Source organism: Gopherus flavomarginatus, chromosome 4 (assembly GCF_025201925.1).
Source record: "Gopherus flavomarginatus isolate rGopFla2 chromosome 4, rGopFla2.mat.asm, whole genome shotgun sequence".
Lineage (NCBI taxonomy): Eukaryota > Metazoa > Chordata > Testudines > Testudinidae > Gopherus > Gopherus flavomarginatus.
Window position 1 is genome coordinate 91,041,124 of NC_066620.1, and position 23,833 is coordinate 91,064,956.

At 39.7% G+C, this 23,833-nt stretch overlaps 1 protein-coding gene across 5 annotated transcripts in view; it reads left to right on the forward strand.

Annotated features, from left to right (window-relative positions):
• PDE10A (phosphodiesterase 10A) overlaps positions 1 to 23,833 on the forward strand; it is a 601,549-nt gene that overhangs the window by 446,813 nt on the left and 130,903 nt on the right. For all 5 annotated transcript variants that reach the window (XM_050949040.1, XM_050949037.1, XM_050949038.1 and 2 more), the window contains exon 3: positions 23,344 to 23,372. In XM_050949040.1, the coding sequence (XP_050804997.1) occupies positions 23,344 to 23,372 (29 nt within the window). The remainder of the gene's footprint in view (positions 1 to 23,343; positions 23,373 to 23,833) is intronic.

The following is a 23,833-nucleotide window of genomic DNA, read 5'->3' on the forward strand; positions in this document are numbered from 1 at the left end:
CTGAGCTGCTTGGCATCTCCAGACCCCCTCCCCCAAAATTCCTGCATGCCCTCCCAGTGGGGCTTGCCCTGCAGTTTGAAAACCTCTGGATTAAGAGGTCTGTGAAAGGTGGTTGTTACCATAGAACAGTGGTTTTCAGCCTTTTTTCTGCGACTCCTTGGGGTCCACAGACTATGTCTAAGATTTCCAAAAGTGTCCCAACCTCCATTCAAAATTTTTTTGGGATCCACAAATGAAAAAAATATTGAAAATTGAACTAGAGGATCACAGTGGTCCATTCTGGCCTTATACTTCATTAATCTATGAATTAACATTGCATTTATTTTTCAATATATGTAGCCAATATGTAAATGACAAAATAAATGCAGCAAAGAGCCAGATAATGTGTTCTAAATCCTGTATATATGGTATTAAAAATATGTTGGTGTTGGTGAGTCATGCAGTGAATATTCCCATTTACTTATCTCCCTGGAAACATAGAACACCTGAAGTTGAATGTAAACTTATCTCTTTCCATGGAGATGTGCTAATGGTAATACATATATTATGCTTCACAAATTGATGTCTTTGTGTCTCTGTGGGAAAAGGCAAGTATCCACATCTCTCTCCATCTCTGACTGACCTTTAATGAAGAGTGCCAACTAAGGTAAATTATCTTTCATACTCAGGCTTTTTATAAACATTCAGGTTGTCTAAAACTATGAAGCACACACAAAGTGTATCAATTTTAAAATATTCGTAACAGAGGAATTAGTATTAGATGAATCAGGGCTATCAGTTTTATAGCTGTCATTTCTAGCAGTCTTGTCAAATAGATGATTTAGGAATTTGATTATTCTATACTGTGTGCTTGGCTAGATATAGAGTTAGTCTGTCTGCCCAATCTCTCTTCATCTGCTGTTGAAAAAATATTTCAGAGAGAGCCTGTTTTATCTTTTGAGTAATTGAAATTCACCTTATTATCTTACTGACCATCAGTAGTTCTAAAGCTTTGAAGAGGAAAAATTACATTAAAGTCAAGTTATCCTGTGCACTTCTTTATACTGTAAAAATTGAAATAAATGCTGACAGATGCAAATTAGACTGCATTTAACTACTTTGTCACCTACACTAGCATGTTTCATGAATGCATCTTAATTTGCAGCTCTTTAGTAAAAACACATGAATATGCCATCTCATTCCCAGCTCTTTCATTCTATCCACCACCCAACTCATTGCTTCAAATAATCAATAATCAAATAATCAATAATCATGAACAGGAGCTTCTGTTTAGCTCCTAAAGCCACATTTATTGTGAACACCACTTACTGTTGCTTATATATTTGTTGTTGGTGAATTCCTCTGCTCTCCGGTGTAGAAGTATGTTTGGTGCTAATGCCAGCTGTAACAGCAGAAACCATTATTTGGCCATAGACTTTGCAATTTCACAGCAGAGCAATATCTTGGTCCTGGTCTACATTACGCGTTTAAACCGATTTTAGCAGCGTTAAACCAATTTAACGCTGTACTCATCCACACTACAAGGCCCTTTATATCGATATAAAGGGCTCTTTAAATTGGTTTCTGTACTCCTCCCCGACAAGAGGAGTAGTGCTAAAATCGGTATTACCATATCGGATTAGGGTTAATGTGGCCGCAAATCGACGGTATTGGCCTCCGGGCGGTATCCCACAGTGCACCACTGTGACCGCTCTGGACAGCAATCTCAGCTCGAATGCAGTGGCCAGGTAAACAGGAAAAGCCCCGCGAACTTTTGAATTTCATTTCCTGTTTGCCCAGCGTGGAGCTCTGAGCAGCACGGGTGGCAATGCAGTCCCAAATCCAAAAAGAGCTCCAGCATGGACCGTACAGGAGATACTGGATCTGATTGCTGTATGGGGAGACAAATCTGTTCTATCAAAGCTCCGTTACAGAAGACAAAATGCCAAAGCGTTTGAAAAAAAAATCTACAGGCTACATAGTGCTGCGTGACAAGCGTAACGGGAAGCCAGAGACTCAAATGGACGCTCATGGAGGGAGGGAGGGGGTACTGAGGACTCCAGCTATCCCACAGTCCCCAGCAGTCTCCGAAAAATATTTGCATTCTTGGCTGAGCTCCCAATGCCTGTAGGTTCAAACACATTGTCCGGCGTGGTTCAGGGAATAGCTCGTCAATTTACTCCCCCCCCCACGTGAAAGAAAAGGGAAAGAAATCATTTCTTGAGTTCTTTCAGTGTCACCCTATGTCTACTGTATGCTGCTGGGAGACGCGATGCTGCAGCAGTGAAGAGAAGTATCCGCTCCTCTCCCCTGCTGGGTGGCAGACGGTGCAGTAGGTCTGGTAACAGTCCTTCTTATCAACCCATGAGTGCTCCTGGCTGGCTTCAGGTGAGGCTGGCCGGGGGCACCTGGGTGAAAATAGAAATGACTCCCGGTCATTCCCAGTAGCTGGTACAGAACGGCTGGTAACCGTCTTCATCATAGCAACTGGGGGCTGAGCTTTAATCAGCCCCCTCCCTTTCATGTGAAAAGAAAAGCTTCTGTACTGCCTGGACTATCATAGCAGTGGGATGCTGGGCTCCTCTCCTCCACATTGCTTAATGTCCTGCCTGGACTATCATAGCACCGGGAGACAGCCTCCCCCTCATTTTATGTCACTAAAAACTCAGTGTTTCTTATTCCTGCATTCTTTATTACGTCATGACACAAATGGGGGGGACACTGCCACGGTAGCCCAGGAAGGTTGGGGGAGAAGGGAAGCAATGGGTGGGGTTGTTGCAGGGGCACCCCCCGTGAATGGCATGTAGCTCATCATTTCTGCAGGATCTGACACAGAGCAGCTGTACTCTCTGATACACTGCTTCTCTAGTACATTTGCCACATATTCTAGGCAGGACTGACTCTATTTTTAGAAACCGTAAAGGAGGGATTGACTCGGGAAGTCATTCCCATTTTTGCTTTTGCACCCCCGGCCGATCTCAGCCAGGGGCACCCATGATAGCGGCAGACAGCACAGAAGGACAGACAACAGTCATCTCATTACCAAATTACACTGGCAGCAGACGGTACAGAACGACTGGTAACCATCTCTGCTATCATGCAAAAGCAAATGAATGCTGCTGTGTAGCGCTGGAGTATTGCCTCTGTCCGCAGCATCCAGTACACATACGGTGACTGTAAAAAAAAAAAAAAAAAAAAAAAAAAAAAAAAAAAAAAAAAAAAAAAAAAAAAAAAAAAAAAAACTGAATGGGCTCCATGGTTGCTGTGCTATGGCGTCTGCCAGGGCAATCCAGGGAAAAAGTGCGCGAAATGATTTTCTGTCGTTGCTTTCCCGGAGGAAGGAATGAGTGACGACTTTTACCCAGAACCACCCGTGACAATGATTTTTGCCCCATCAGCCACTGGGCTCTCAACCCAGAATTCTAAGGGGCGGGGGAGACTGCGGGAACTATGGGATAGCTATGAAATAGCTACCCACAGTGCAACGCTCCGGAAATTGATGCTAGCCTCGGACCATGGACGCACACCGCCGAATTAATGTGCTTAGTGTGGCCGCATGCACTCGATTTTATACAATCTGTTTTATAAAACCGGTTTATGTAAAATCGGAATAATCCCATAGTGTAGACATACCCTTGATCAGTGCAGTGTGCACTGTTGCCTAGGCCAGTGGCTGTCAGCCTTTCCAGACTACCTCTTTCAGGAGTCTGATTTCCAAGTTTCATCTTCCTTAAAAACTACTAATCAGACATAAAAAACAGAAAAGTGCCACCGCACGCTGTGTATGTAACTCATGTTGATGGCTCCAGTGGTGAGTGGAGTCATTTCACTTTCACTTTCCCAACTGTGCTGTATAACGATTTGGGAGCCACCTCTAAGTGACATCTTTTTTTTGTGATCCCATTGTGATTTGTAACAGCATCCAGGCACTGAATCTGTGAAGAGTACCATTTTTCAAGGAGAATGCATGTTATCTGTTGCCGTTTGAAATTCTTGAGCAATGTCGAGCAATAAAATAACCTTTGGATCTTTTAAGTTTAATACAAAGCTAGATTTTAATTTTGTTTGCTTGGGTGCCAGAAGTATGTTAAATGTTTTATAGAACAAAGACATGGTCTTTTCCTGATCTGTTTACAATCTAATTTGGCTTGACAGAGAGAGAGGAAGAAACAAAGAGAGATGGGATGAGGAAGGACAAGGGTTACAGTAATAAGATCCCATTGTTACTCTGTAAGTGTATGTGTACACCTTGATGGTTCTTTTAAAGTTGGGGATTTTTTACTCTTGAAGACACTAGTAGTAATTAGCAGCTGGGAGGCTTCAGTTTTATAGGTTGAGGAGAGGAGGTTCACGATATACTGTTATAGTAATCCTTTTACACAGACTCAGTTCAAGTGGATTCAGCATTCATTATGAACGTTTTGACATATCTGCACTTGAGTGCACACAGTCATATGTATGCCTTGATTAGTCTGTGAGATAAGTTTATTCCAAGAGACTTGTAGGCACTATCTTTAAGCTCATTGTGGAACATTTGTCGACATTTATTAAAACACAGTTTATATAACTCCTAATAACTATAAAATGTTACTTATTTATTGAGTCAGTGTCGTCATAACCACTAAAATAAATTCCTATTTAGGGAAGAAGAGGATTACTTCATTTGACATTTGTAATTAATATCTAATTTTCTCCATATTCTTTTTTCTTTAAATAAGCTAGGAAGTGGTGATGTGGTAACACTTCCTTTTTGGTCATCATGTATGTGTTAAATACACATTAGAAACAGTCCCGTGTGTTTTCCCTGTTGCCTATTCCTCTTGTTAAACTTGTAAGTGTATGAACACTAGTAACTTGTCATAGGCATGTCTTTGTAGGAAACTTTCTCACATGTCCTCCAGTCAGATAAAAGATTTATACTACAATGATTGAAGTGTTTTCCAGTTACCACATTTCCTCAGAAAGCTTAGCTTGTGCGCATTTGCCCATGACAGTTGTATCAATGCCCATTATGAATAAATTTCTGGGACATTTTAATATCCAAGGTGCTTATATTAGCAGTCGTCATACATATTGTAAAATACAGTGAATATGGCAGCATAGAAGTCGACAGGAAAAAGTCTTTAAAAATGAAATATAGAAAAAACTAAGGAATCTGGTATTGAGTTCTATTTTTTTCTAGCAAAAGTTCTTAGTTCAGCTGTGGAATGGGATTTGTCAAGTTTGACCAGGACTAGTAAGATAAATTATTCCCTGCAAAATATCTGAAACCTTGATTCAAAGTAGTCAACACCTAGGGATAATGGAGAGTTAATAAAAATATAGTAAATCTTCTCAGAAATACAGTTACTCTCAGCATTTTTTACACTTTCCTTTGAAGTTCTTTTACTGGCCACTTTCAGAGGCTGAATGTTAAATGGACTCTTGGCCTGTTCTAGTATGGCAATTCAATATACCACAAATAAAAATAAGGTATTATCTTGCTATTCTTCTTTTGAGGAGATTGCCCATTCAGAGTGAGAATCCTGAAGGTAAATCTATAAACCATGCTATAAATTGCAACGTTGCAAATCCCACATTGTGTCTGTCCCAAACATAAAACTGGAGTAATATTGTTCGTCACAGATATGGTCATTCCATCAGAATATTCCTTGGAGAGAAATCTATGAAGTCAAAACACTCAAGAACTATAAAGATAAATGTAGAAGTTGTATGGTTTTTCACAGACAGCTCAGTTTAAGTGCTCTCTCTCCTGGTGCAACAATACTGGTTAGATGCTAAAGAAAACAATTTCAAACCCACTTCGAAGTTCACCTTAGTCACATTTTTCATAGCAGATGTTGCCATAGATTACTTTGAAGTTGTCTCTAATGCCATAGTGGAAAAGACTCCTCTTTTTACATGGTTGGCAAGTTTATAATAATTTTTAGTTGCTAAACCTTTTCTTTTGCTGAATTAAGAAAGGGTGGACAGTTTGGCAAGATTCTAAAAAAACTAGTCCTGGGATCAGCTGAAAAAGCTAAACATTGCAAACCTTCCTCAGAATGTTAAAGATGAGATGAAATTATTTTGATGAAGAAGCTTTCATTTGGCCTGTATAACAAACAAATTAATCAAGAAAGATTCCAATTATAGCAGAGCCAAATATTGAAATAGGAGCAATGAAAGAGGCAAAACCAAGTAGGATTCCACAGATTCCTCAGGAACAAATGCGAGATCAAATGCATGACAATCATTTTTGTCTCCCAGATAAAAGTCTGTAATTAAGAGACATCTGACTTTGTTTTTCTTCATTCTTTCCCTGCCAATTAAAAGCAAAAATCTCAGACAAATGCATCTTACTGGTTGTGGTATGGGAGCAGTTTTTCTCATGCCTTCTTCATGCATCTTGCAAAACAGAGGAACATGTAAGGCCACAACCTGCCCCCATTCAGGGCCATCAGTTCCATGACTGGAACCTCATTGTAAGCCTTAAAAGACACCTAATGATTTTTAGAGCCATCTATTCCTGCTGGATCTACAGTTAACATGGTCAGTCAGGTTAATCATGCTGTGCCTCTGCAACACACTCATTTGGACCCTTTGGATCGAGGCCCCCTCATGCAACACTGTATACATTATCCTCCATAGTGAAACATACAGGAAAGAAGTGTATGGCAGTGGGGTCAGTTCCTTCTACTTCTCTGGGAGAGAGAAAGAAACCTTACAAGGCTAAAACTATTTCCCTAGCTATGCTGAAGATACATAAATTTCCCTCAGTATCTCTCCTTGTTCCCTAGCGAAATATCTCTTGTCCCTTTTGGCTTTTCGCTTAATCACTCTATTGTTGATACCCTTGGATCCACACTTGGATCCAGAATCACACAACAACTGGTCTAATACCTTTCTTTGCCCTTTCTTCCCAGGGAACAGATCAGTGAATCTTGAGAGCATTATTGAGAATTTATTCCAACCTTTCAGTATGTTTTCACATCTCAATCTGACCATTGCACCAAAAATATCTAAGATTTGTTTTGGGAGGAGATCATCATTACCAATATAAGGTCCTTCCATTTGGCTTATCTGTGGAACCTTTAGTATTCACAAAGTGCCTTTGAGCAGTAGCTGCTTCTTTGAAGTGTCAGGGTATCCAGATCTACCCTTGACTGGACAACTGGCTCATCAGGTTATCCTTGCAAGACCTAGCAAAAGCTATGTCACAAAGAGGCACTCTATTCCAAACACTGAGATTCAAGATAAACTGGAAGAAATCACACAAAGTACCAATGCAGATCATACCTTTTGTTGGGGCCATTTTGGATTCTCGAAAAGGCAGTTTTTCTTCCAGAAGAAAGAATTTAAAAATCCTTATAGCTGTGCAAATACTGCAGGATAACTCCTGTTAAACAGTAATGTTCTTTCTCAAGTGGATAGCCTCTATGTCTTCAGCAATATGCGTAATGGTATGCACATGTAAAGATGAAGCTTCTGTAATATTAGTTTGCAAGACACTGTATGCCCAGTACAAACAGTATGTTTATAGCACTGACACTGCCCAGGGATGTGTTCCTGTCCCTCGTGTGGTAGATTCGTCATCACATTGTCTTCAAAAGAGTTGCATTCAAGCTCCGTCACTCAGTCACTTCCAATGCTTTCTGTCTGGACTGGGGAGCCAATTGCAAGAACTGAACAATTTCTGGGAGCATCTGGGTGAACAAACTCCATACCAATGTTCTAGAGTTAAGTGACGTGTTGAGCTCTCAAGTCGTTTGTCCGCAATTAAGTGGCAGATTGGTTCAAATAGTCAATGACAACAGTACAGAGATTTTACAACAAGTAGAGAGGAAACACACTTCAGCCAGCTGTGCAAAGAGACCATAGATCTGTGTGAGTGGTGCATACTACACTAAAGGTATCCTATAGCTTTTCACTGTGCAGGCAAGCACAATATACTGGCAGATCAGCTGAGCAGAAACTGCTTCCATGAGCATGAATGACCACTCAGGAACTCAGTAACAAACAACATCTTTGCCCTTTGGGGGTATCCAGAGAGCTATTTGCAACGGGATACAACTCCAAATGTCAAAATTTTGCTCCAAACCAGGAGAAGACAACCAGTCCACCTCAGATGCATTTCTGCTAAGCTTGGGGTGGTTTAGGAGATAGGTCTCCTCCATGCCTTCCTTCATCTAACTGAGGGAGTTCTCAACAAAATCAACTGAAGATTATCCGGATAGCCCCAGCCTGAGTGAGACACAAATGGTTCTAGGATCTATTGCAACTATATCACAAGGAGTTTACTTCCTACAAATCTAAACCTAATGACCCAGCAAAGTATGTGGATTTTGCCTACTGGTTGAATAGATCTAAGAAATACAGAAAATGATGTAGACTGTCTTTTCTCGTAAGAGTAGAGCAGTCAGGCAGTCACATTCCAATACCTTTCTGAGAGGTTAGAGTCTGTAGTGAGGAGTGTTAGAAATACATTTCTGTTTCCCTTCTAGAAGGGCTTAGATCTCACTCAGCTAGCACAGGCCATTTTCATGTCCTCCTTTAGACATATTCCAATATTAGAAATCTCTAGAGCTGCTACTTGGATCTCAATTCATACTTCTCAGAACATTATTTCTTAGATCACACTATTCATTTGGTAAAGCAATATTGCAATCCCAGTTAAACGATGCCTCAGCATCTGGAGGGAGGAGCACTGCTTACCAAACTTCTAAGTGTGGGATTGTGCAGAGGCTACTTGAAGTGAAGGTTGCTCACCTGTTACCAAAATTCTTTGATATGACCTCTCCACAGTGTCACTCTACATGCATGTTTCCCTCTTCTTCAGAGTTCTAGTTACAAATTTGGACCTGAGGAAGCTTCGGAAGGACGCTTTTGGCTGGGCAATGCTGTCTCATAGTTTCGCTTTTTAGCATCTTTAACAGGCTTGGTCCATGCATTGAACTTGACTGTTGGGAAAATGCTTACTGTTGTTTTTTTAATGTACACATTCCTCTAGAACACCCATAACTGACACTGTCTTCTAAAAAAAGAAAATTTGAGAATATAATTTAGTGGTCATGTAATTGTTTTATTTTGTTGAATGTTTATCTAGAATGAGGAGGTAAAGGGCTTAAAAGAGACAAATTTCACTGCACTCCAGATTATGCTAATAAAACTGAGGTGAAAGAAATGATGTCTATCTTAGTAAGGCAACCTACATGCAAATTTTGCATATTAGCTTGTGGGGGAAAGTTGAATTTTCGCAGTGTCATTAGTCTGTCACCTGTTCATTATATACTGAGTTTCTCACATTTTGTAGGTGACAAGGAATCTTCAGCTCTTTGTGTAAATTAAAATATCAGCAGACATCATCTTAGTGACTCAAGCCATTGCAGATGCTAGAACCAAGACAATAGGAAGCAAGACAAGCTGTTTGAAATCATATGGTGCCTGGTTGAATCCCATCCAGTGTAGTAATTCAAGTTGATGAAATGGACAGTAAAGTAAAACAGTTTGGGTGTCAAATAAGCAGATCTAACATTACATTAAAAAGCCTTGGCACATGTATTTTAGACATTTGGATGACCATTTATCTTATGAGAACCTTCACCCTAGATAATAAGGTTTGTATTTCTGCATAGATTATGCTTAAAGTGTAATTTTGTTTCTATTTATTTAAGATACATGTAAAGGCAGTTTTGCACACTAAGTGTATTGTATTCCTCAAATTAATGCAGTGACTTTGAGGCAGAAAGATGCAGAGAGCCCAGCAAACGTGCAGAACTATTTTTCTCCCTCAGTTCTTTTATAGACTACTTACTCCTCATCTTCCATCCTTCAAATAAAATTAACAGCCACTCAGGTTCAGGAAACATTATACAACTTGGAAATAGTCTTTGAAACTGAATCATTGGTTTATAGTCCCTTCAGTGTATTTCCTGAGTAGTTTTGTTCCATAATGCAGTAGTTAATATTTTTAAAAACTAATTCACAAATTTGGGTCTTATGAATGTTGAAGTGTTGCTTGTGTTTTCATGTCATATACAATCCTGGAGCTTAATTTTGTCTGTCTCAATTTTTTGTCTTTCTCAATCTAGTGAAAGCTTTCTAAGGAACTTACAAATACTTTGATTCTTCTAAAATTTTAATTATGCTATCTGTTCACTTTACGGAAATCAATCTAGTACACTGCAAAGCCTGACTTGACTGTTTCAAAAGGTTGAGGGTTAAATTCCCAGTTTTTGCTTTTTGGTTCACAGTTTACTTTTTTTCACAATTCTGTCTTCATTTTGGCTCAGTCTGCCACCTATAGTTATGGTGAGTACTGTTTTACTCCTTCAATAGACCCATTGATTTCACTGGGATTACGTGTGAAGTAGCATACAGTTCTATTTCCTCTGGGTAAGAATGGCAGAATGTGCTCCTCTTTCTGCCAGGGAAGCAGGTGAGGTAATTCCTACAGAAATCAGTGAAGCAGATCACAGCCAGTTGCAATAGAGAATTTTCCCTAAGATACTTAATATTCCTAGAATCTCTATTCTTTCTTCCCCTGTGCAGAGTGGTTCAGCAAGTAGCAACTCTGTCTGATGCTGTCTTCTTTGACTCTCCATTTCCTTTTCTCGGTTGTTAGTTATTTTTTAAAGTGTTTGCTTTTGTGCACCTCTTGCTCACTACTTCATTGTTATGCTGTGGTGGTTCTGCTCTGTTCTGAAGTTTCATTTCTCTGCTTGATTCCACTCCCATATTTAGGCATCTGTGTAAATGGCCTAGTTTTCAAAAGTGGTAAAGTGTCCAACAGCTCCCATAAGATTCAGTGCTAATGGATGTTGAGCACTTTTTCCTCATCACTTCTGACTGCAGATTCCTATTAAATTGGACCCCCAAAAAATCATCTTAACTACATGGGATGGAAATCTGAACTGTAGAGCTGGAATCTACAGAGCCTCAAGACATTCTAAATGTGACACACAGCAGTTACCATAGTAAACTTCACAGTGTAAATTCCTTTATCTTTTGCCTGGGGTTCTAGAAAGAGGACTTAGAAGCTTCTGAAATAACATGTTTGTGAGGGGGATTGAATGTCAGACTGCGATGGGAAAGGTTGAATTTGCCTTCTGATAATTTGAGTGTGGACTTTCAGCTCTGAAGAGGAAATCTTTAGACAGAGAAGAGACTGTTTGGGTATCTCTAAGAGCTCTAAGGAGGAGACCTTGAAAAAGACTTGTTAGGAAAGAGTAAGGACTAAGTAACTGCTGCAAGGATTATCAGTGGTACACACCTCTATTTGTGTGCATGGAAGACTGGGAGGGATTTTTTTTCCTCTTCTGTGGTAAATTAGCAGGAAGGTAAAGTTTTGAATATTTAGTTTTTGCTATTTTTCCATTTGGTTTGTAAATATTGTTTATGGCACAATCCTAAATCAAATATTAGACATTGCATGTATACAGCAACATCAGTAAAAGAGTAATATAACCCTTTTCTTACTCTCTATTTAGCACTTTTAAACAATTGGCAGTTCTTGTGTCTTTCTTATTAGTTTTGTGTGTTTAAAAAATCCATCTTTTATTTTAAACGGTTGAAGTGTGTGTAGATAAAGGATATGTAAGGATATGACAGGGAGTGAGGGAGCTGCTCTGCAGGAGACTCGAAGCCTGGAGCAGGGTTACTAAACAAGCCAATCAGACACCTGGCTCGGAAAAGGAACCTTAAAGGGCTGATTCCTTTGTAAGAAAGTTGAAGCAGTTCTGAGAGGTGGGTATGACTGAGAAGCCGCAAGGAAGTCAGCTTGGGTAGGGCATCTGCAGGCCAATAAGAAACACTCTGTGAAGGAACCCTTTTCACTCACTCAGGCTCTGAGGTAAGAGCCATGCCCTGGGACAGATTTTGGGGACTCTGTTTCCCTTTTAAGTTTGTTTGGGGACCCCCTGCCACCAGAAAGGAGCCTGAACAGGCAGCGTGTTGATGAAACAAACTTTTGTTAGTTTCTTGGACTCCTATTAAAAAAAACTATCTCCCCAGATAATTCTGGGAGGAGAGATAGTGGGGTTGGGCAAGTTGCTCCTCCCTCACCCTGTTAGAAAAGAATTAGGTTATTTTCAGTAAAAATATTAACTCACTCTCACAATACTCTAAAATTTAAGCTGAGGCATATGAGAGACTTCATGCTACTCTGCTTGGCTATGAAAAGTTAGAAACAAACTGAACTGTGGTTGCAGACAATATAATAAACTCTTTGAGTTCCTCATTACAGGTAGATACAGCAGTATATGCAGAAGATTTCTGTAGAATCAGTCTCATACTCAAACTTGTTTTTCAAAATTCCTATTCAAGCTATAAGTGTGGCACTTGGTTACATTAGAAAGGTGGGCCAGTGTTGGTAGAGACATACAGCCAGAATGGCAAATGAAATTTGTAAAAGTGAAATTGTAATTGACAAACATAGGATTCGTCAACCCTCAGTTGATCAATTTGCAGCTGTATTGGAGTTTCAGTGAGTGTTGATAACTAGATAAGCACTGGTGCACCAAGGAACCACTGGTGTTCCAAACATCAATGGTACATATCATTGTCTCCCTCCAGCACTTAAGTGCTAATGGAGAGTCATGATACCAGAGAGATGAAAAGGGGATTCCATTATGCCAGGGGTTCTCAAACTGGGGGTGAAGACCCTCAGGGGGTCACAAAGTGGTTATGTGGGAGTCACAAGCCCAGCCAAGTGTGGATGCTGTCATCCCCAAACCCCTGTTAAATTAAAATTTAAGAACTCCTTTTTAAAATTTATATGGGGGGGGTTGCACCCAGAGGCTTGCTATGTGAAAGGGGTCACCAATACAAAAAGTTTGAGAACCACTACCTTATACATTGATGTGCTCAGGGATGGAGAAGTCACCAATGCACTGAGGATCGGGTTCTTCCTGTTGGTACCCCCAGACTTGGTGGTACATTTGGATATTTTTTAATGCTTTCCAGTGTCTTTAAAAAAGGAACTAACTCTAGGGACTCCTGCACTGTTCTAGTGTGGAGGTGAGGAATCTGCTCCCCAAATTGTGAACCTTTGGTAGTTCCCACCAGTCATGCACTAGGAGAATGGATGTAAGGGTGGGAATCTGTTGCAACATACATCTTTAGACATCAGCAGATAAGTAATTTCTTTATAGCAGAAAAAAATGCTTTACTCCCAGTAGCGATATTGCTAAGAAGGGTGATGAATGCTAAAGCATTCAGATTTATTGTGAACTGCTGATACTTTATCATGTTAGTTTAATTTACCATTTTCCAAAGACTCTAAAATCTTGAACTGTCTGCATATCATTATTCTGTAATATACAACACACGTCCACATCCTGGACTGAGATTACAAACAGGTCAGTGGAAAATCCTAAAATGACTGCATACAAGCATTTATTTTGTCATTTTTATTCTATTATAGTATTTATTTAAACGACACAGAACACATTTTAGTTCCTTGTTTTCAGTCCCTTGGGCAAAATAAATAACATACGTCTCTAATACAAATGTACGTATGTTGTAGTTACAGCAGGGTTCCTTCAGAGGGAATTAAATGATTCCCTTGACGTAAGTATGCTCCACACTGGATCACTATGGTACTCCCATGTGGTAACCTATCATCTCAACTACTAATGATCTTCTTACCCTTGTTGACGTTAGCAGACTATTCCCCCAGGACATTTCCTTTTGTTTCCCTTGTCAGCTGGTCTAAGAGAAGAGAAGACTGCTCAGTCTTGACTTCTCTGCAGATGTTGAGAGTTCCACTGCAAAGTTCAGCACAAATCTGTTTCTTTTCTGTGTATTCAGAGACATAGGCAGCAGTAAGTAAACCAGTAAGCAAAGCTCCTCAGCCTATTTCATATTCTGTGGCTGATGAGAAGTGGAAGCTGGGAGTTTGGAGCAATTTCACAGAGGTATAATAACTTCATTACTTCTCTTGTGCCACAGGAATATTTTTTTGTTTATTTCCTTAATAAAAAGTTACAGGTGAAAATATGGCAAATAAATAAAATGGGTAGTAATTAGAGCAACACAACAAGCACCAAAGGAAAAAATGCAGAACTGAAGTAAAAATATTTGCATACAACTTGAAATTTTTCCAGGGCTTCTACAATATAGTGAAACAAGGACCATCACATCATATTCCTATTACAGTACTAAATCCTTTTCTTGCTGCTTCAGAAGCACAGAGTTCAGCCAACGTGCATGGCCCAGCTGGGTTCTGAGTCAGTTCTGAGTCTGTTCTGAAACAGTGCTTCTGGCCAGAGGTGAGAACTCCCCACCACTTTTCCCAGCCACCCAGACGTGTCCTCTCCTCTGTACATAATACGGATTCTACCCCCTGCCATATATGGCTGAGGGGGGTCACTCAGAGCTTGAGGGAGGAGAAGGCAGTGCCTGTCCTTTCCATTCTTACGTGAGGATTAGGACTCTCTGGATCAGAGAATTATCAGGTCATTCATGCACATAAATACCCGATTTGTGCATATGGTCATGACAACTTAGTGCAAAAATTAGTGCACAGAATTTCACCTTTACATTTTTGCAAACAAAATAACATGGCCAACCTTCTGTAAATATCTTCTGAATATGTCTTCCAGTATGTGCTAACTCATATCCCTTGGAAAAAGAATCCTAATCCAACCATGCAAAGTCTTGGTGAGCAAACACCTTTTATTTGACAGTGTGCGCTATATCATCAACCAATATCAACAAATATGTACTTTACCATTTGTTCAGGAACACAGTGGGGAAGCAGTGGGGGCTAGTTACTGTAATTTCAGCTAGTCCTGGTTTCTGACACAATACAGACATAAAGACATTTGAAGTTCTCTGATACAAGGACCTGTTTACTATTACTCTTTTTCTTCCATCCCTGTATTTGTACTTATCTCCTTGGGTTCTCTTAGGAGCTGGGAGTAGTTGCCAAAATTGGATAGATAGGCGAAGGGCATCAAGGATGTTGTTACTTTAAATATTGCTTCCATGAAACTAGTGATTAAGTAGCATTTCTTCAGCAAGGTTTGTTCTAGGGAACTTCTAATTCACACCACCAGAGTCCACACCAGCCAGTTAGTGCTCAACACGCTAGTGCACAACTAGAGCTTAGACCCCTCTCATGCGGACTAATGCACTATGAAGACAAGCCCATCATGATAAATCTGCTTGTACGTTATATCCCTACCATTTGTCTGTCTTGTCTGTTTAGATTGTAAGCTGTTTGGGGGCAGACACTGTCTCTTGCTACATTACAAACGCCCATGCTACATTAAAAGCATATTATTAAGGTTGCAAAAATGCCAGAGTTAAGGTTGCCTGTGCACTGTATGTATGCATTATGATATGGACCTTAATTACATGATCCCAGACTACTTTTTCCACAGGACCCCTGCCTCTTTCAGTGTATAGGATGGATGAAGCGCATTCAATGAGCAGTTCCTCAACATTTTGTTTTATCCTTATAGTTCAAAACCTCATTTACTGCACACTGTTCAAATCCTGCTCTGAAGACAATTAATTTTCTCATGGGATTTTCTATAGCGCTCATCACTATAATATCTGAGTGCTTTACAAATATTAATGAATTTATTTTTCACCACACCCCTGTGAGATGACTGAATATTATTCCCCTTTTACAAATGGGGAGCTGAGGCACACAGAGTTTAATGTTAAAGTATCCTCTAATTTGGCATTCCCAATTTGAGATGCCTAGGACTTGATTTTTCAGAGTGCTTCGCTTTGTACAATAATTTAAGTGTTCAGAACATAGCTCCCATTGATTTCAGTTGCAGCTGTGAATGCTCAGCACTTCTGCAACACAAACTCTACGGTCTTGTCTTTTTTAACCCCCATAAAATCAAGAACTCACAATTAGTGGCCACCTGTGAAAAATTGGTTTAAGTAACTTGACTAGCATCATCCAGGGAATGTGTGGCTGAGTCAGGGATAGAATACAGTTCTCCAGGGCAGCATTCAGCTGCCTTAACCATGAGACTCCCTTTTCTCTTTCTGCAATCCCCTGTCTCCTTCACTACACACCTTCCAGCTACCACAACTACTGAGGCCAGTGTCCTACAGGTAACAGTCTCCTTCACTATGCAACCCTGATGTATTTGCAAAGCAGATTGATCCATGTATCAACATGCATAAGCACAAGAGGGCAAAATTAAGGATGCATAGGCAAACTTTAATTCTGATATTTCTTAACTTTTGAGTGCTGGACTTTATAACATTAATAAACTTTTACCATACATATTTTGTGTGTAACTTCGTAGCCTGGGGGAGCTAGAGCTGTTCAAATAAAAGATCACCAGATTTTTTTTAACATGAGCAAAACAGTTTATTTTCCACTAGCCTTTTTCTCTGAAATGGGTCAACTGTTTTGTCTGAAAGTTTCAAAAATCAGCCTGAGTCAGGCATCTGGCCTGGAAAATTTCAGCCCAAACTGTAGTTCGGCAAAGTTAGAAGCAACATAAAACAATGCCCTATAAATTAATATCAGGCATCCTTAATGACAGGCGGTGCTACCACCTCCTCCCCCACCTAATGTTTATACAGCACCCAGCACAACTGGTCCCCAATCTTAGTTGGGGCTTCTAAGCGCTACTGTAATACAAGTAATATGTCCAGTCCTCCTTTGCAGTTCTATGCAGTTCTAACTAGTGTCAGACCTAGTGGCTTGGGATCAGGAAGCCACAACCACTGTGGTTCCCATGTGCTCAGACACAGTGAAGAATCATGTTATGGCCTCACTTGACTCTGTCCAGTCACAACTGCTAGAGGCCTGCTCATGAGTCATGAGAGTATTGTATCATCCATGGCTAAACATGAGCAAACTAAACTCAAGGGGCCCAAAAGAGCCCAGAAAGAATGCATTATCATATTTTTAATTGATGACCACTCTACCTTGAGCAGCATATCATTTTGGCATCTCAAGTGTGTGAAGTTTGTGAGTGAAGCTTAGACTACCACTACTTTCTTTTCCCCTCTCCCCCAGCCTTTGGAACAAAAATCTCTCCTGACTTGTATCCCAGAATCCCTTTGATTTCCATAGAGTTCTGTGAGGTGTAAATCTGGGCTATATTTGACCTGACTTCATATTGTAGTTTCCCCCCACTAAAGCTCTTGTTGAACATAAACATCAGCCCTTAATCTGTGCACCTGAAACATATTCAAATACAGTACCACATTATTTTACTGCACAGAACAGAAAGCAGTTCAGCACCCAAGGGAAAATACAATACTGTTGTTACTAATAAGTTCTTAACTACAAATGACTGGTCATCCTACTAGGTGTCTCTTCAATACACCCATCAGATAAATTGTGGTTGAGATTCCGAAAGACTACTTGTCGTCATGTTTTTTTCATTACAACTCTAGTCTACCCATGTGCAGCTGTGAGAGAATCATCCCCCTCTGTAAAATAGAAGTTTACATCTTCTATTATGAAATATGCATATCCGAAGGATGGAACTTTGAAAGCACAAAAATCAGGAAATTCCAAAATTAAGGTTCTGGCTTTACACAAAATATTATAAAACCAAAACAAACTTAGTAAGTAGCTTAATTTGTACTGTACCTCCCAATTACAGTTGACTGGCTTACGGTCCTATCGCACATCAAGCCTCCACAGATTCAAAGAGCTGCACAGACATCTCACTTTCTTAACCACGTTAATGCAAATGCGAGGATCCCACTGCACCATGACCTGCAGAACCCACCAAAGATGAGATTAAAATCCTGGAACCCTCTATGCGACCGTATCAAGACCCTTACACCCAACTTCGATGCTGAGGCTCAATAGAGAGTCACACGGAACATTTCACTCAAAACAAACTACTTGTCATTGATCCTGTTGAGGAACCACCGTTTTGATTTGTGTCAGAAAGACTGATGCAGATTGAATCTCATCAGGACATCTCATGGGAGATGTGGACAAACCCCCTTTAAATAGAAAATGAGGCAAACACCTGTATGCAACTGTGGTCACCAGTAACAAAGAATAGAGCACATCATATCTGAGTATCCCCTTTGTTCTTTGGTTGAGGCCCTGAAGGATATTTAGCAACTCACGTCTGCATAGTGTGCTGGCTGTCAAATTTAGATATAAATTTGTAGTTGTTGCTACCTACCCAAGCCACATGAAAGAAGAAGAAGACAGTAGAACCTCAGATTTACAAACACCTTGGGAATGGAGGTTGTTCATAACTCTGAAATGTTTGTAACAAAACATTTATGGTTGTTCTTTCAAAAGTTTACAACTGAACATTGGCTTAATACAGCTTTGAAACTTTACTATGCAGAAGAAATGTTGCTTTCCCTTTATTTTTTTAGTAGTTTACATTTTAACAAGTACTGTACTGTATTTGCTTTTTGTATGTGTGTGTCTCTGCTGCTGCCTGATTGCATATTTCCAGTTCCAAATGAGGTGTGTGGTTGAGCGGTCAGTTCGTAACTCTGGTGTTAGTCACTCTGAGGTGAAACTGTATCCCCATAACCATGTTCTATGTACTCTTTCCATTCAGCCTTCTAATCTTTTTCTCTGTTTCCTCTCCAGTCTTCCCATGTTTAGTTTAGACTGAAAGCTCTTCTGGTCAGGGTTTGTCTTTAATTACCATGTTAAGTGCTATGCACACCTATGGTGCTATATGTAGAGATGTTAGTCATAATTACACATACTAAGGCTGAGGCATTCAAAGTTGTCAAATTGCGAACCACTTAAAACTGAGATCCTCTTGTGGCACTTCCCCTCACTATTCCACACTTCCTTTGTGCTGTCATTAATGCCTGAGTATGATGGTGTTGCGGCTTTTTTAAAGTAAATTTGCAAAGTATTAAGGAGAGAGGATTTAAAAAGTAACTGCTTTAATGAGCTGGATACCTACTTTGTTATATTCACCCCATTTTGTAGTTGAATTGTTACCTTTCCCTCCTTGCAGGATGTTAACCTTAATTCCCTGAAACTTATCAGTCTTTAGGTTCTAAGCACCAGCCAAGTGAAGGAATTCCCCTGAAAAACTGACACATGTCCAACTGCAAGTTTTTAGAATGGCAAACCCACTTCTTGTTTCAATTGCACATTCTTCAGAGGTGTGATGGAAGCAGCTCTGCTAACTAATTGAAGGTACCTCACAAACCACAATTGTAAGAGACGGTGTATTACACAACTATGAGCAATGTGGCCTAGTTAATTACAAGAGTTCCCAAGAACATTGCATATTTTGTCTCTTGAGAGCCAGGTATTTTTTTTTCTGGAATTACCATCTATACACATATTGAACTATAGCAGGAATGATTATCAGCATTGTTTCTCTCCACAGCCAGCCAGACTGTAGTAATATCCCAAAGGATTCTAATATCTGAAAAACAGGATATATGTATATTGCTCCTGCAACAGTTGATGACATTAGCAACTCATACAGTGCAGGAACTAAATTCCCCAGATCCTTTCTTTACACAGTGCCTGGTGTTAATAATTCCAGACACCATTACAGAATATCTTAAGTTACACCCTGATAGTAGAGACTGAGCTGGAAATAAAGTAGATGCACTCTCCCAGGCTCTGCTCACAAAGAAAGATCAATCTGTTTGGTATGCCAAAATGGGAAACCATTCACTGTTGAATATGCAGGTTTTTCTGCATGATCTGCCATTTTAACAAGAGTTAACAATGTTGTCAATGAAATTGTCATTGTTATGCTTCAATGTTAACAGCCACTGAAACAAACTGGGGCAAGTCATGCTTCTCCAAATCATTGTTTGAGGTTGTCTGTGGAATCAGGGAGATACCACTGCACTGTTAGACTTGGTTCACATTTGAAAAATTTTCAACCATAAGAGCTAGAGAGTTTAATTGAAAGTTTAGCATTTGGAGCACAAGATTGATAGCCTCTTTAAATTAAAAAAAAAAAAAAAGTGCTATCTTGCCAAGCCAGTGGGAGCTATTCTAGTGTGACCCTTGCTTGAAACCCTGCACTCAAGCAAGTGAAGGAAGGACTGATTTTATGGACCATTGTTTTATTTTTTAGTGTCATATTAGTGACAACATACAGCAGTCATTACAAGGGAAGAAATTTCATTTTAAACCTTGTTTTTTAAGATATTTAAACTTTCTGGAGGAGCAGGGGAATAGCTGATATTTTTCCCCCCATCAATTCAAAGCTGATTTTTTTTTTTTTATTTAACACTTTTTGTTCAGTAATTTTGAATTAACAGATTATGATAATAGAAGACTTTCCCAGCACACTCTTTTTTGCAGTCTCTTAACTCCAAAATTTAAACTTGCCATGGACTTAGTTGTCAATAAAGATGGACACCGTGGATTGGTTAGTCAAAACTTAATAAAAAAATTGTATTGAAAATTATGTACTACATGTGTTTGATATTCCTCTTTCCACTAAGGGCCAAATTCTGTCAATTCCACCTATCCCCATGTATTAAATGAGAACCATCTATGTAGAATGGGCCTGAATTTTGCCCTAAGCTTTTAACTCTATAGTAAAGCGGTTCACCATTCCCAGCCAATGGGAGCTATAGGAAGTGGTGGTCTGCATGTCCCTGAGGCCTGCCGCATCCTGCAGCTGTCATTGGCCAGGAATGGTGAACCTTGGCCACTGGGACTGCAGGGAGCAGTGCCAGCGGATGGTCAACGTAAACAAAATGTCTCGTGGCCCCCCTAGTGGATTACCCTGATGGGCCACATGCCGAAGGTTGTGGCCCCCTGCTGTAACTTATCTCAGAGCTAGGCTTCAATCAAGGAGCCAGCTTGTCCCGCCTACCTTCCCCATGTGCCAAGTGGCTCTCAGACATAGAGGAGAATTGAGCTGCAGTTTATTACAGAACCCATTGTTATTATGTGGGTTGGGGACTGTTTTGCCTCAATTACTGTTACTCTGTCTTGAGTAACATGCTTTCCCCGTGGAGACTGAGAGCTGGAATTTTAATGTACCAGTATGTTCTGTTTCTACTGAGCGGCAAATGAAGTTCTCATGTAGTTCAGTTTGGAAGAATTGAAACTCAACATATTAAACACTGTGGTTTAAGTTCTATTTGGGACATGTTTGTTGTGAAAGCTTGCAGGTTTTGGGCCTGCTCCGAAGTCTATTGAAGACTGTGGAAACATTCTATTGACTTCAATGGACTTTGGAATAGGCTGTTTATGAATATTGAATGAATAACTTGTCTTTGCTTTTAAGACCCTTCATGCGGTAGCCCTGTCCTGTCACCTCTTGGTTAGCATCTAGCCTTCAACCTCTGCTTTCCCTCAGATACCATTGTGCTTTTCCCAATATTGCCACGGGGAGGAGTGTAGTGGAAAAATCTGCAACACCACTATATTGTCCTTGTTGAAACTCCTTAAAACTTACCATTGTGATGCATCCCGCCTCTTCCTCCCCAATAAAAAGACAGTGGCTAGGAGGCTAGTGTGTTGTGACTGCTGTTTATTATTCTAATCATAGTTGTCTCATTGGTTCCTTGTGTGTGTCATCCCCTCCTCCCTATCTGTTTGTTGCATCCGCTTATCGATGCACTTAGATTGTAAATTCTTTGGTACAGGGACGGTCTATTCATGTTGCATGTCCTGTACGTAGCACTAATAAGGTCCAAGCCTTGATTTGGGCCTCTGCATGTTTCCTTACTACAAAATATAAATAATAATAAAGGAATTAAGTGTGAACTGCAAGACCTCAAAATGTATGATAACCCATATACAAAAGCCTTGCACAAAACATTTACAGGAAGAATGAAATGCTTTTTCACATTAAGCAGATAATACATCTAAAATTATTTAGCTCAGAGAGGAGTCTAAAATCACAATGTGTAGGTGCACAACAATGTCTAGCCATGGATTGGTGTTTATGACATTGGAATTACTATCTTAAATGGAGATCTAATCAGGTTGCATATAACGTGATAGGCTCTTTGCTGATTTTAGGTTTGTGGCATTTGGTTTATCCATGTTCTAGCTATCATTTGGAGTTGTAGTGAGAATCATGTCTTGAAATGCTATGAAAGCTATGTGATTGCAAGGACAATCACATTGGACTGATCCAGCCAGGGAAGGTGATCTATTGTCTTTGATGTACGCTTCCATGTACAATGAGTATGTCACATTGTGAAGTGCATGGGGTCCTCTGATAAGTATTTAACAGGACTAATTAAAATGGCTCAGCTGGGCATGTCTCTGAACTCTTTCTGCATAGAATTTTCAATGTAAGATTTATTTTTTTTACTCAGGTAAGGCATAAATGCTGGTTCATAAACATGAAATTTGTTATTCTACTTAGCATCTTTCCAATCTGGGGAGATGAACACGATTAGTGATATCAGACTTTCCTTGTAAATTTTGTTCAGAACTATGTCTCAAACACTTTTTTTTAAAATTCCTTTGATAGTGGGTGTGAGACACAATGAACCCTATTCTGGGGAACAAAGTATGACCAAATAAAGGCAGTTGTGGTTATGCTGGAGTATTGCTATGACCACATTTGGCAGAGATGCAGTATTTGAAAATCCACATCTAGGCAGATACATGCAAATATGTATACATATGGGATCGAATAAGGATATGACCTCTTTTTGTATGAAGAAATCGATTTGTGATTTGGAGTTAATGTCCAAAAAGTAATAATTTAGCTTGTGGGATCAAAAATAGAAAGATACAGATTGTTCCATGTTTTCTTATAAGAAATAATTATGCAGCAGAAGACACATGAGGCTGTAGATTCACAATCACCTTCATGTGGTAGCAGGTCTCTTACTGTATGATCACTTTCCCTTTGCTCACTTGCTGAAATGTTGCACAATGCTTTTAAAGATAGGCCGTGTTTCTATATCTTTCTCTATAACTTTAAATGTAAACTTCAAAAATGTACAGTACAGCCTGTATATATTCTAAAAATGGAAAACAGATATATTTCTATAATTTATGCTTCTTTTTTTGAATGTTATGCCAGACAATATCATCGATGTCACTAAGGCTTTCTCCTGCACCCAAAGAAGTAAATGGGGGTATTGTCATTGGCTTCAAGTGGAGCAGAATCGAGCCCTCAGTTTCTAGCATTGCACATGTGGGATCTGGTGTTAACTCTCTTCCCCAGCTTGTCTAATAGAGTCATAATTTAAGTGTTACGGCACACAGTGAAGCCACCTGTTTAATCAAACTGTTGCTGTGGTTCTAGGTGTGGAATTTTATACTCCTTAATTATTGGCAAGCCAGTTGAATATATATCAGTAAAAACAGACATTTCGACCAAAATAATGAACTAAGTCAGAGAAAGTCTTGTACAACAGAACAAAAGTTTCTTGAAGGACAATATCTTGTTCTATATTCATTCAAGAACCTTCCCAGAGTGCCTAATTGCTTGTTTTGTTTCCTCACAGATGAGTCGACTCCTAAGGAAGTCAGCAGGGTAAGTACTGCTTACAGATGTCTCTCCATCCCACACTAGAGAAAAAAGAAAGGTCTCTGTGGCCCACTGGTCACTTGAGGTAACTTTCTTTCAGTCTCTGATCAAGGCTTTGCTCTATTCCCTGAATGAATCAGATCTCCAGAGAAGTATATCTAACTGACAACTTGCAGAGCAATTAAAAAAAAATCCTAGCATTCAAAACATTTGATTAGTTGTAAAAGAGTGAAGTTCACTACTTTTCATTAGCAAAATAAGGGAGCTTATACGGGAACTACTGGTATGATCCCATGTGAACAAGGCTGCTTAAACGAAAACAGGAAATTCACAGCAACTCTGAACTTTCTGATTAGTTGTAAATATGACTACCCACTATTTAATCAGTATTACTACCATGAGAGATGTCATGCATGATACTATTGAAGAGGAAACAAGGCAAGGATTATATCCTGTATAATTCTGCC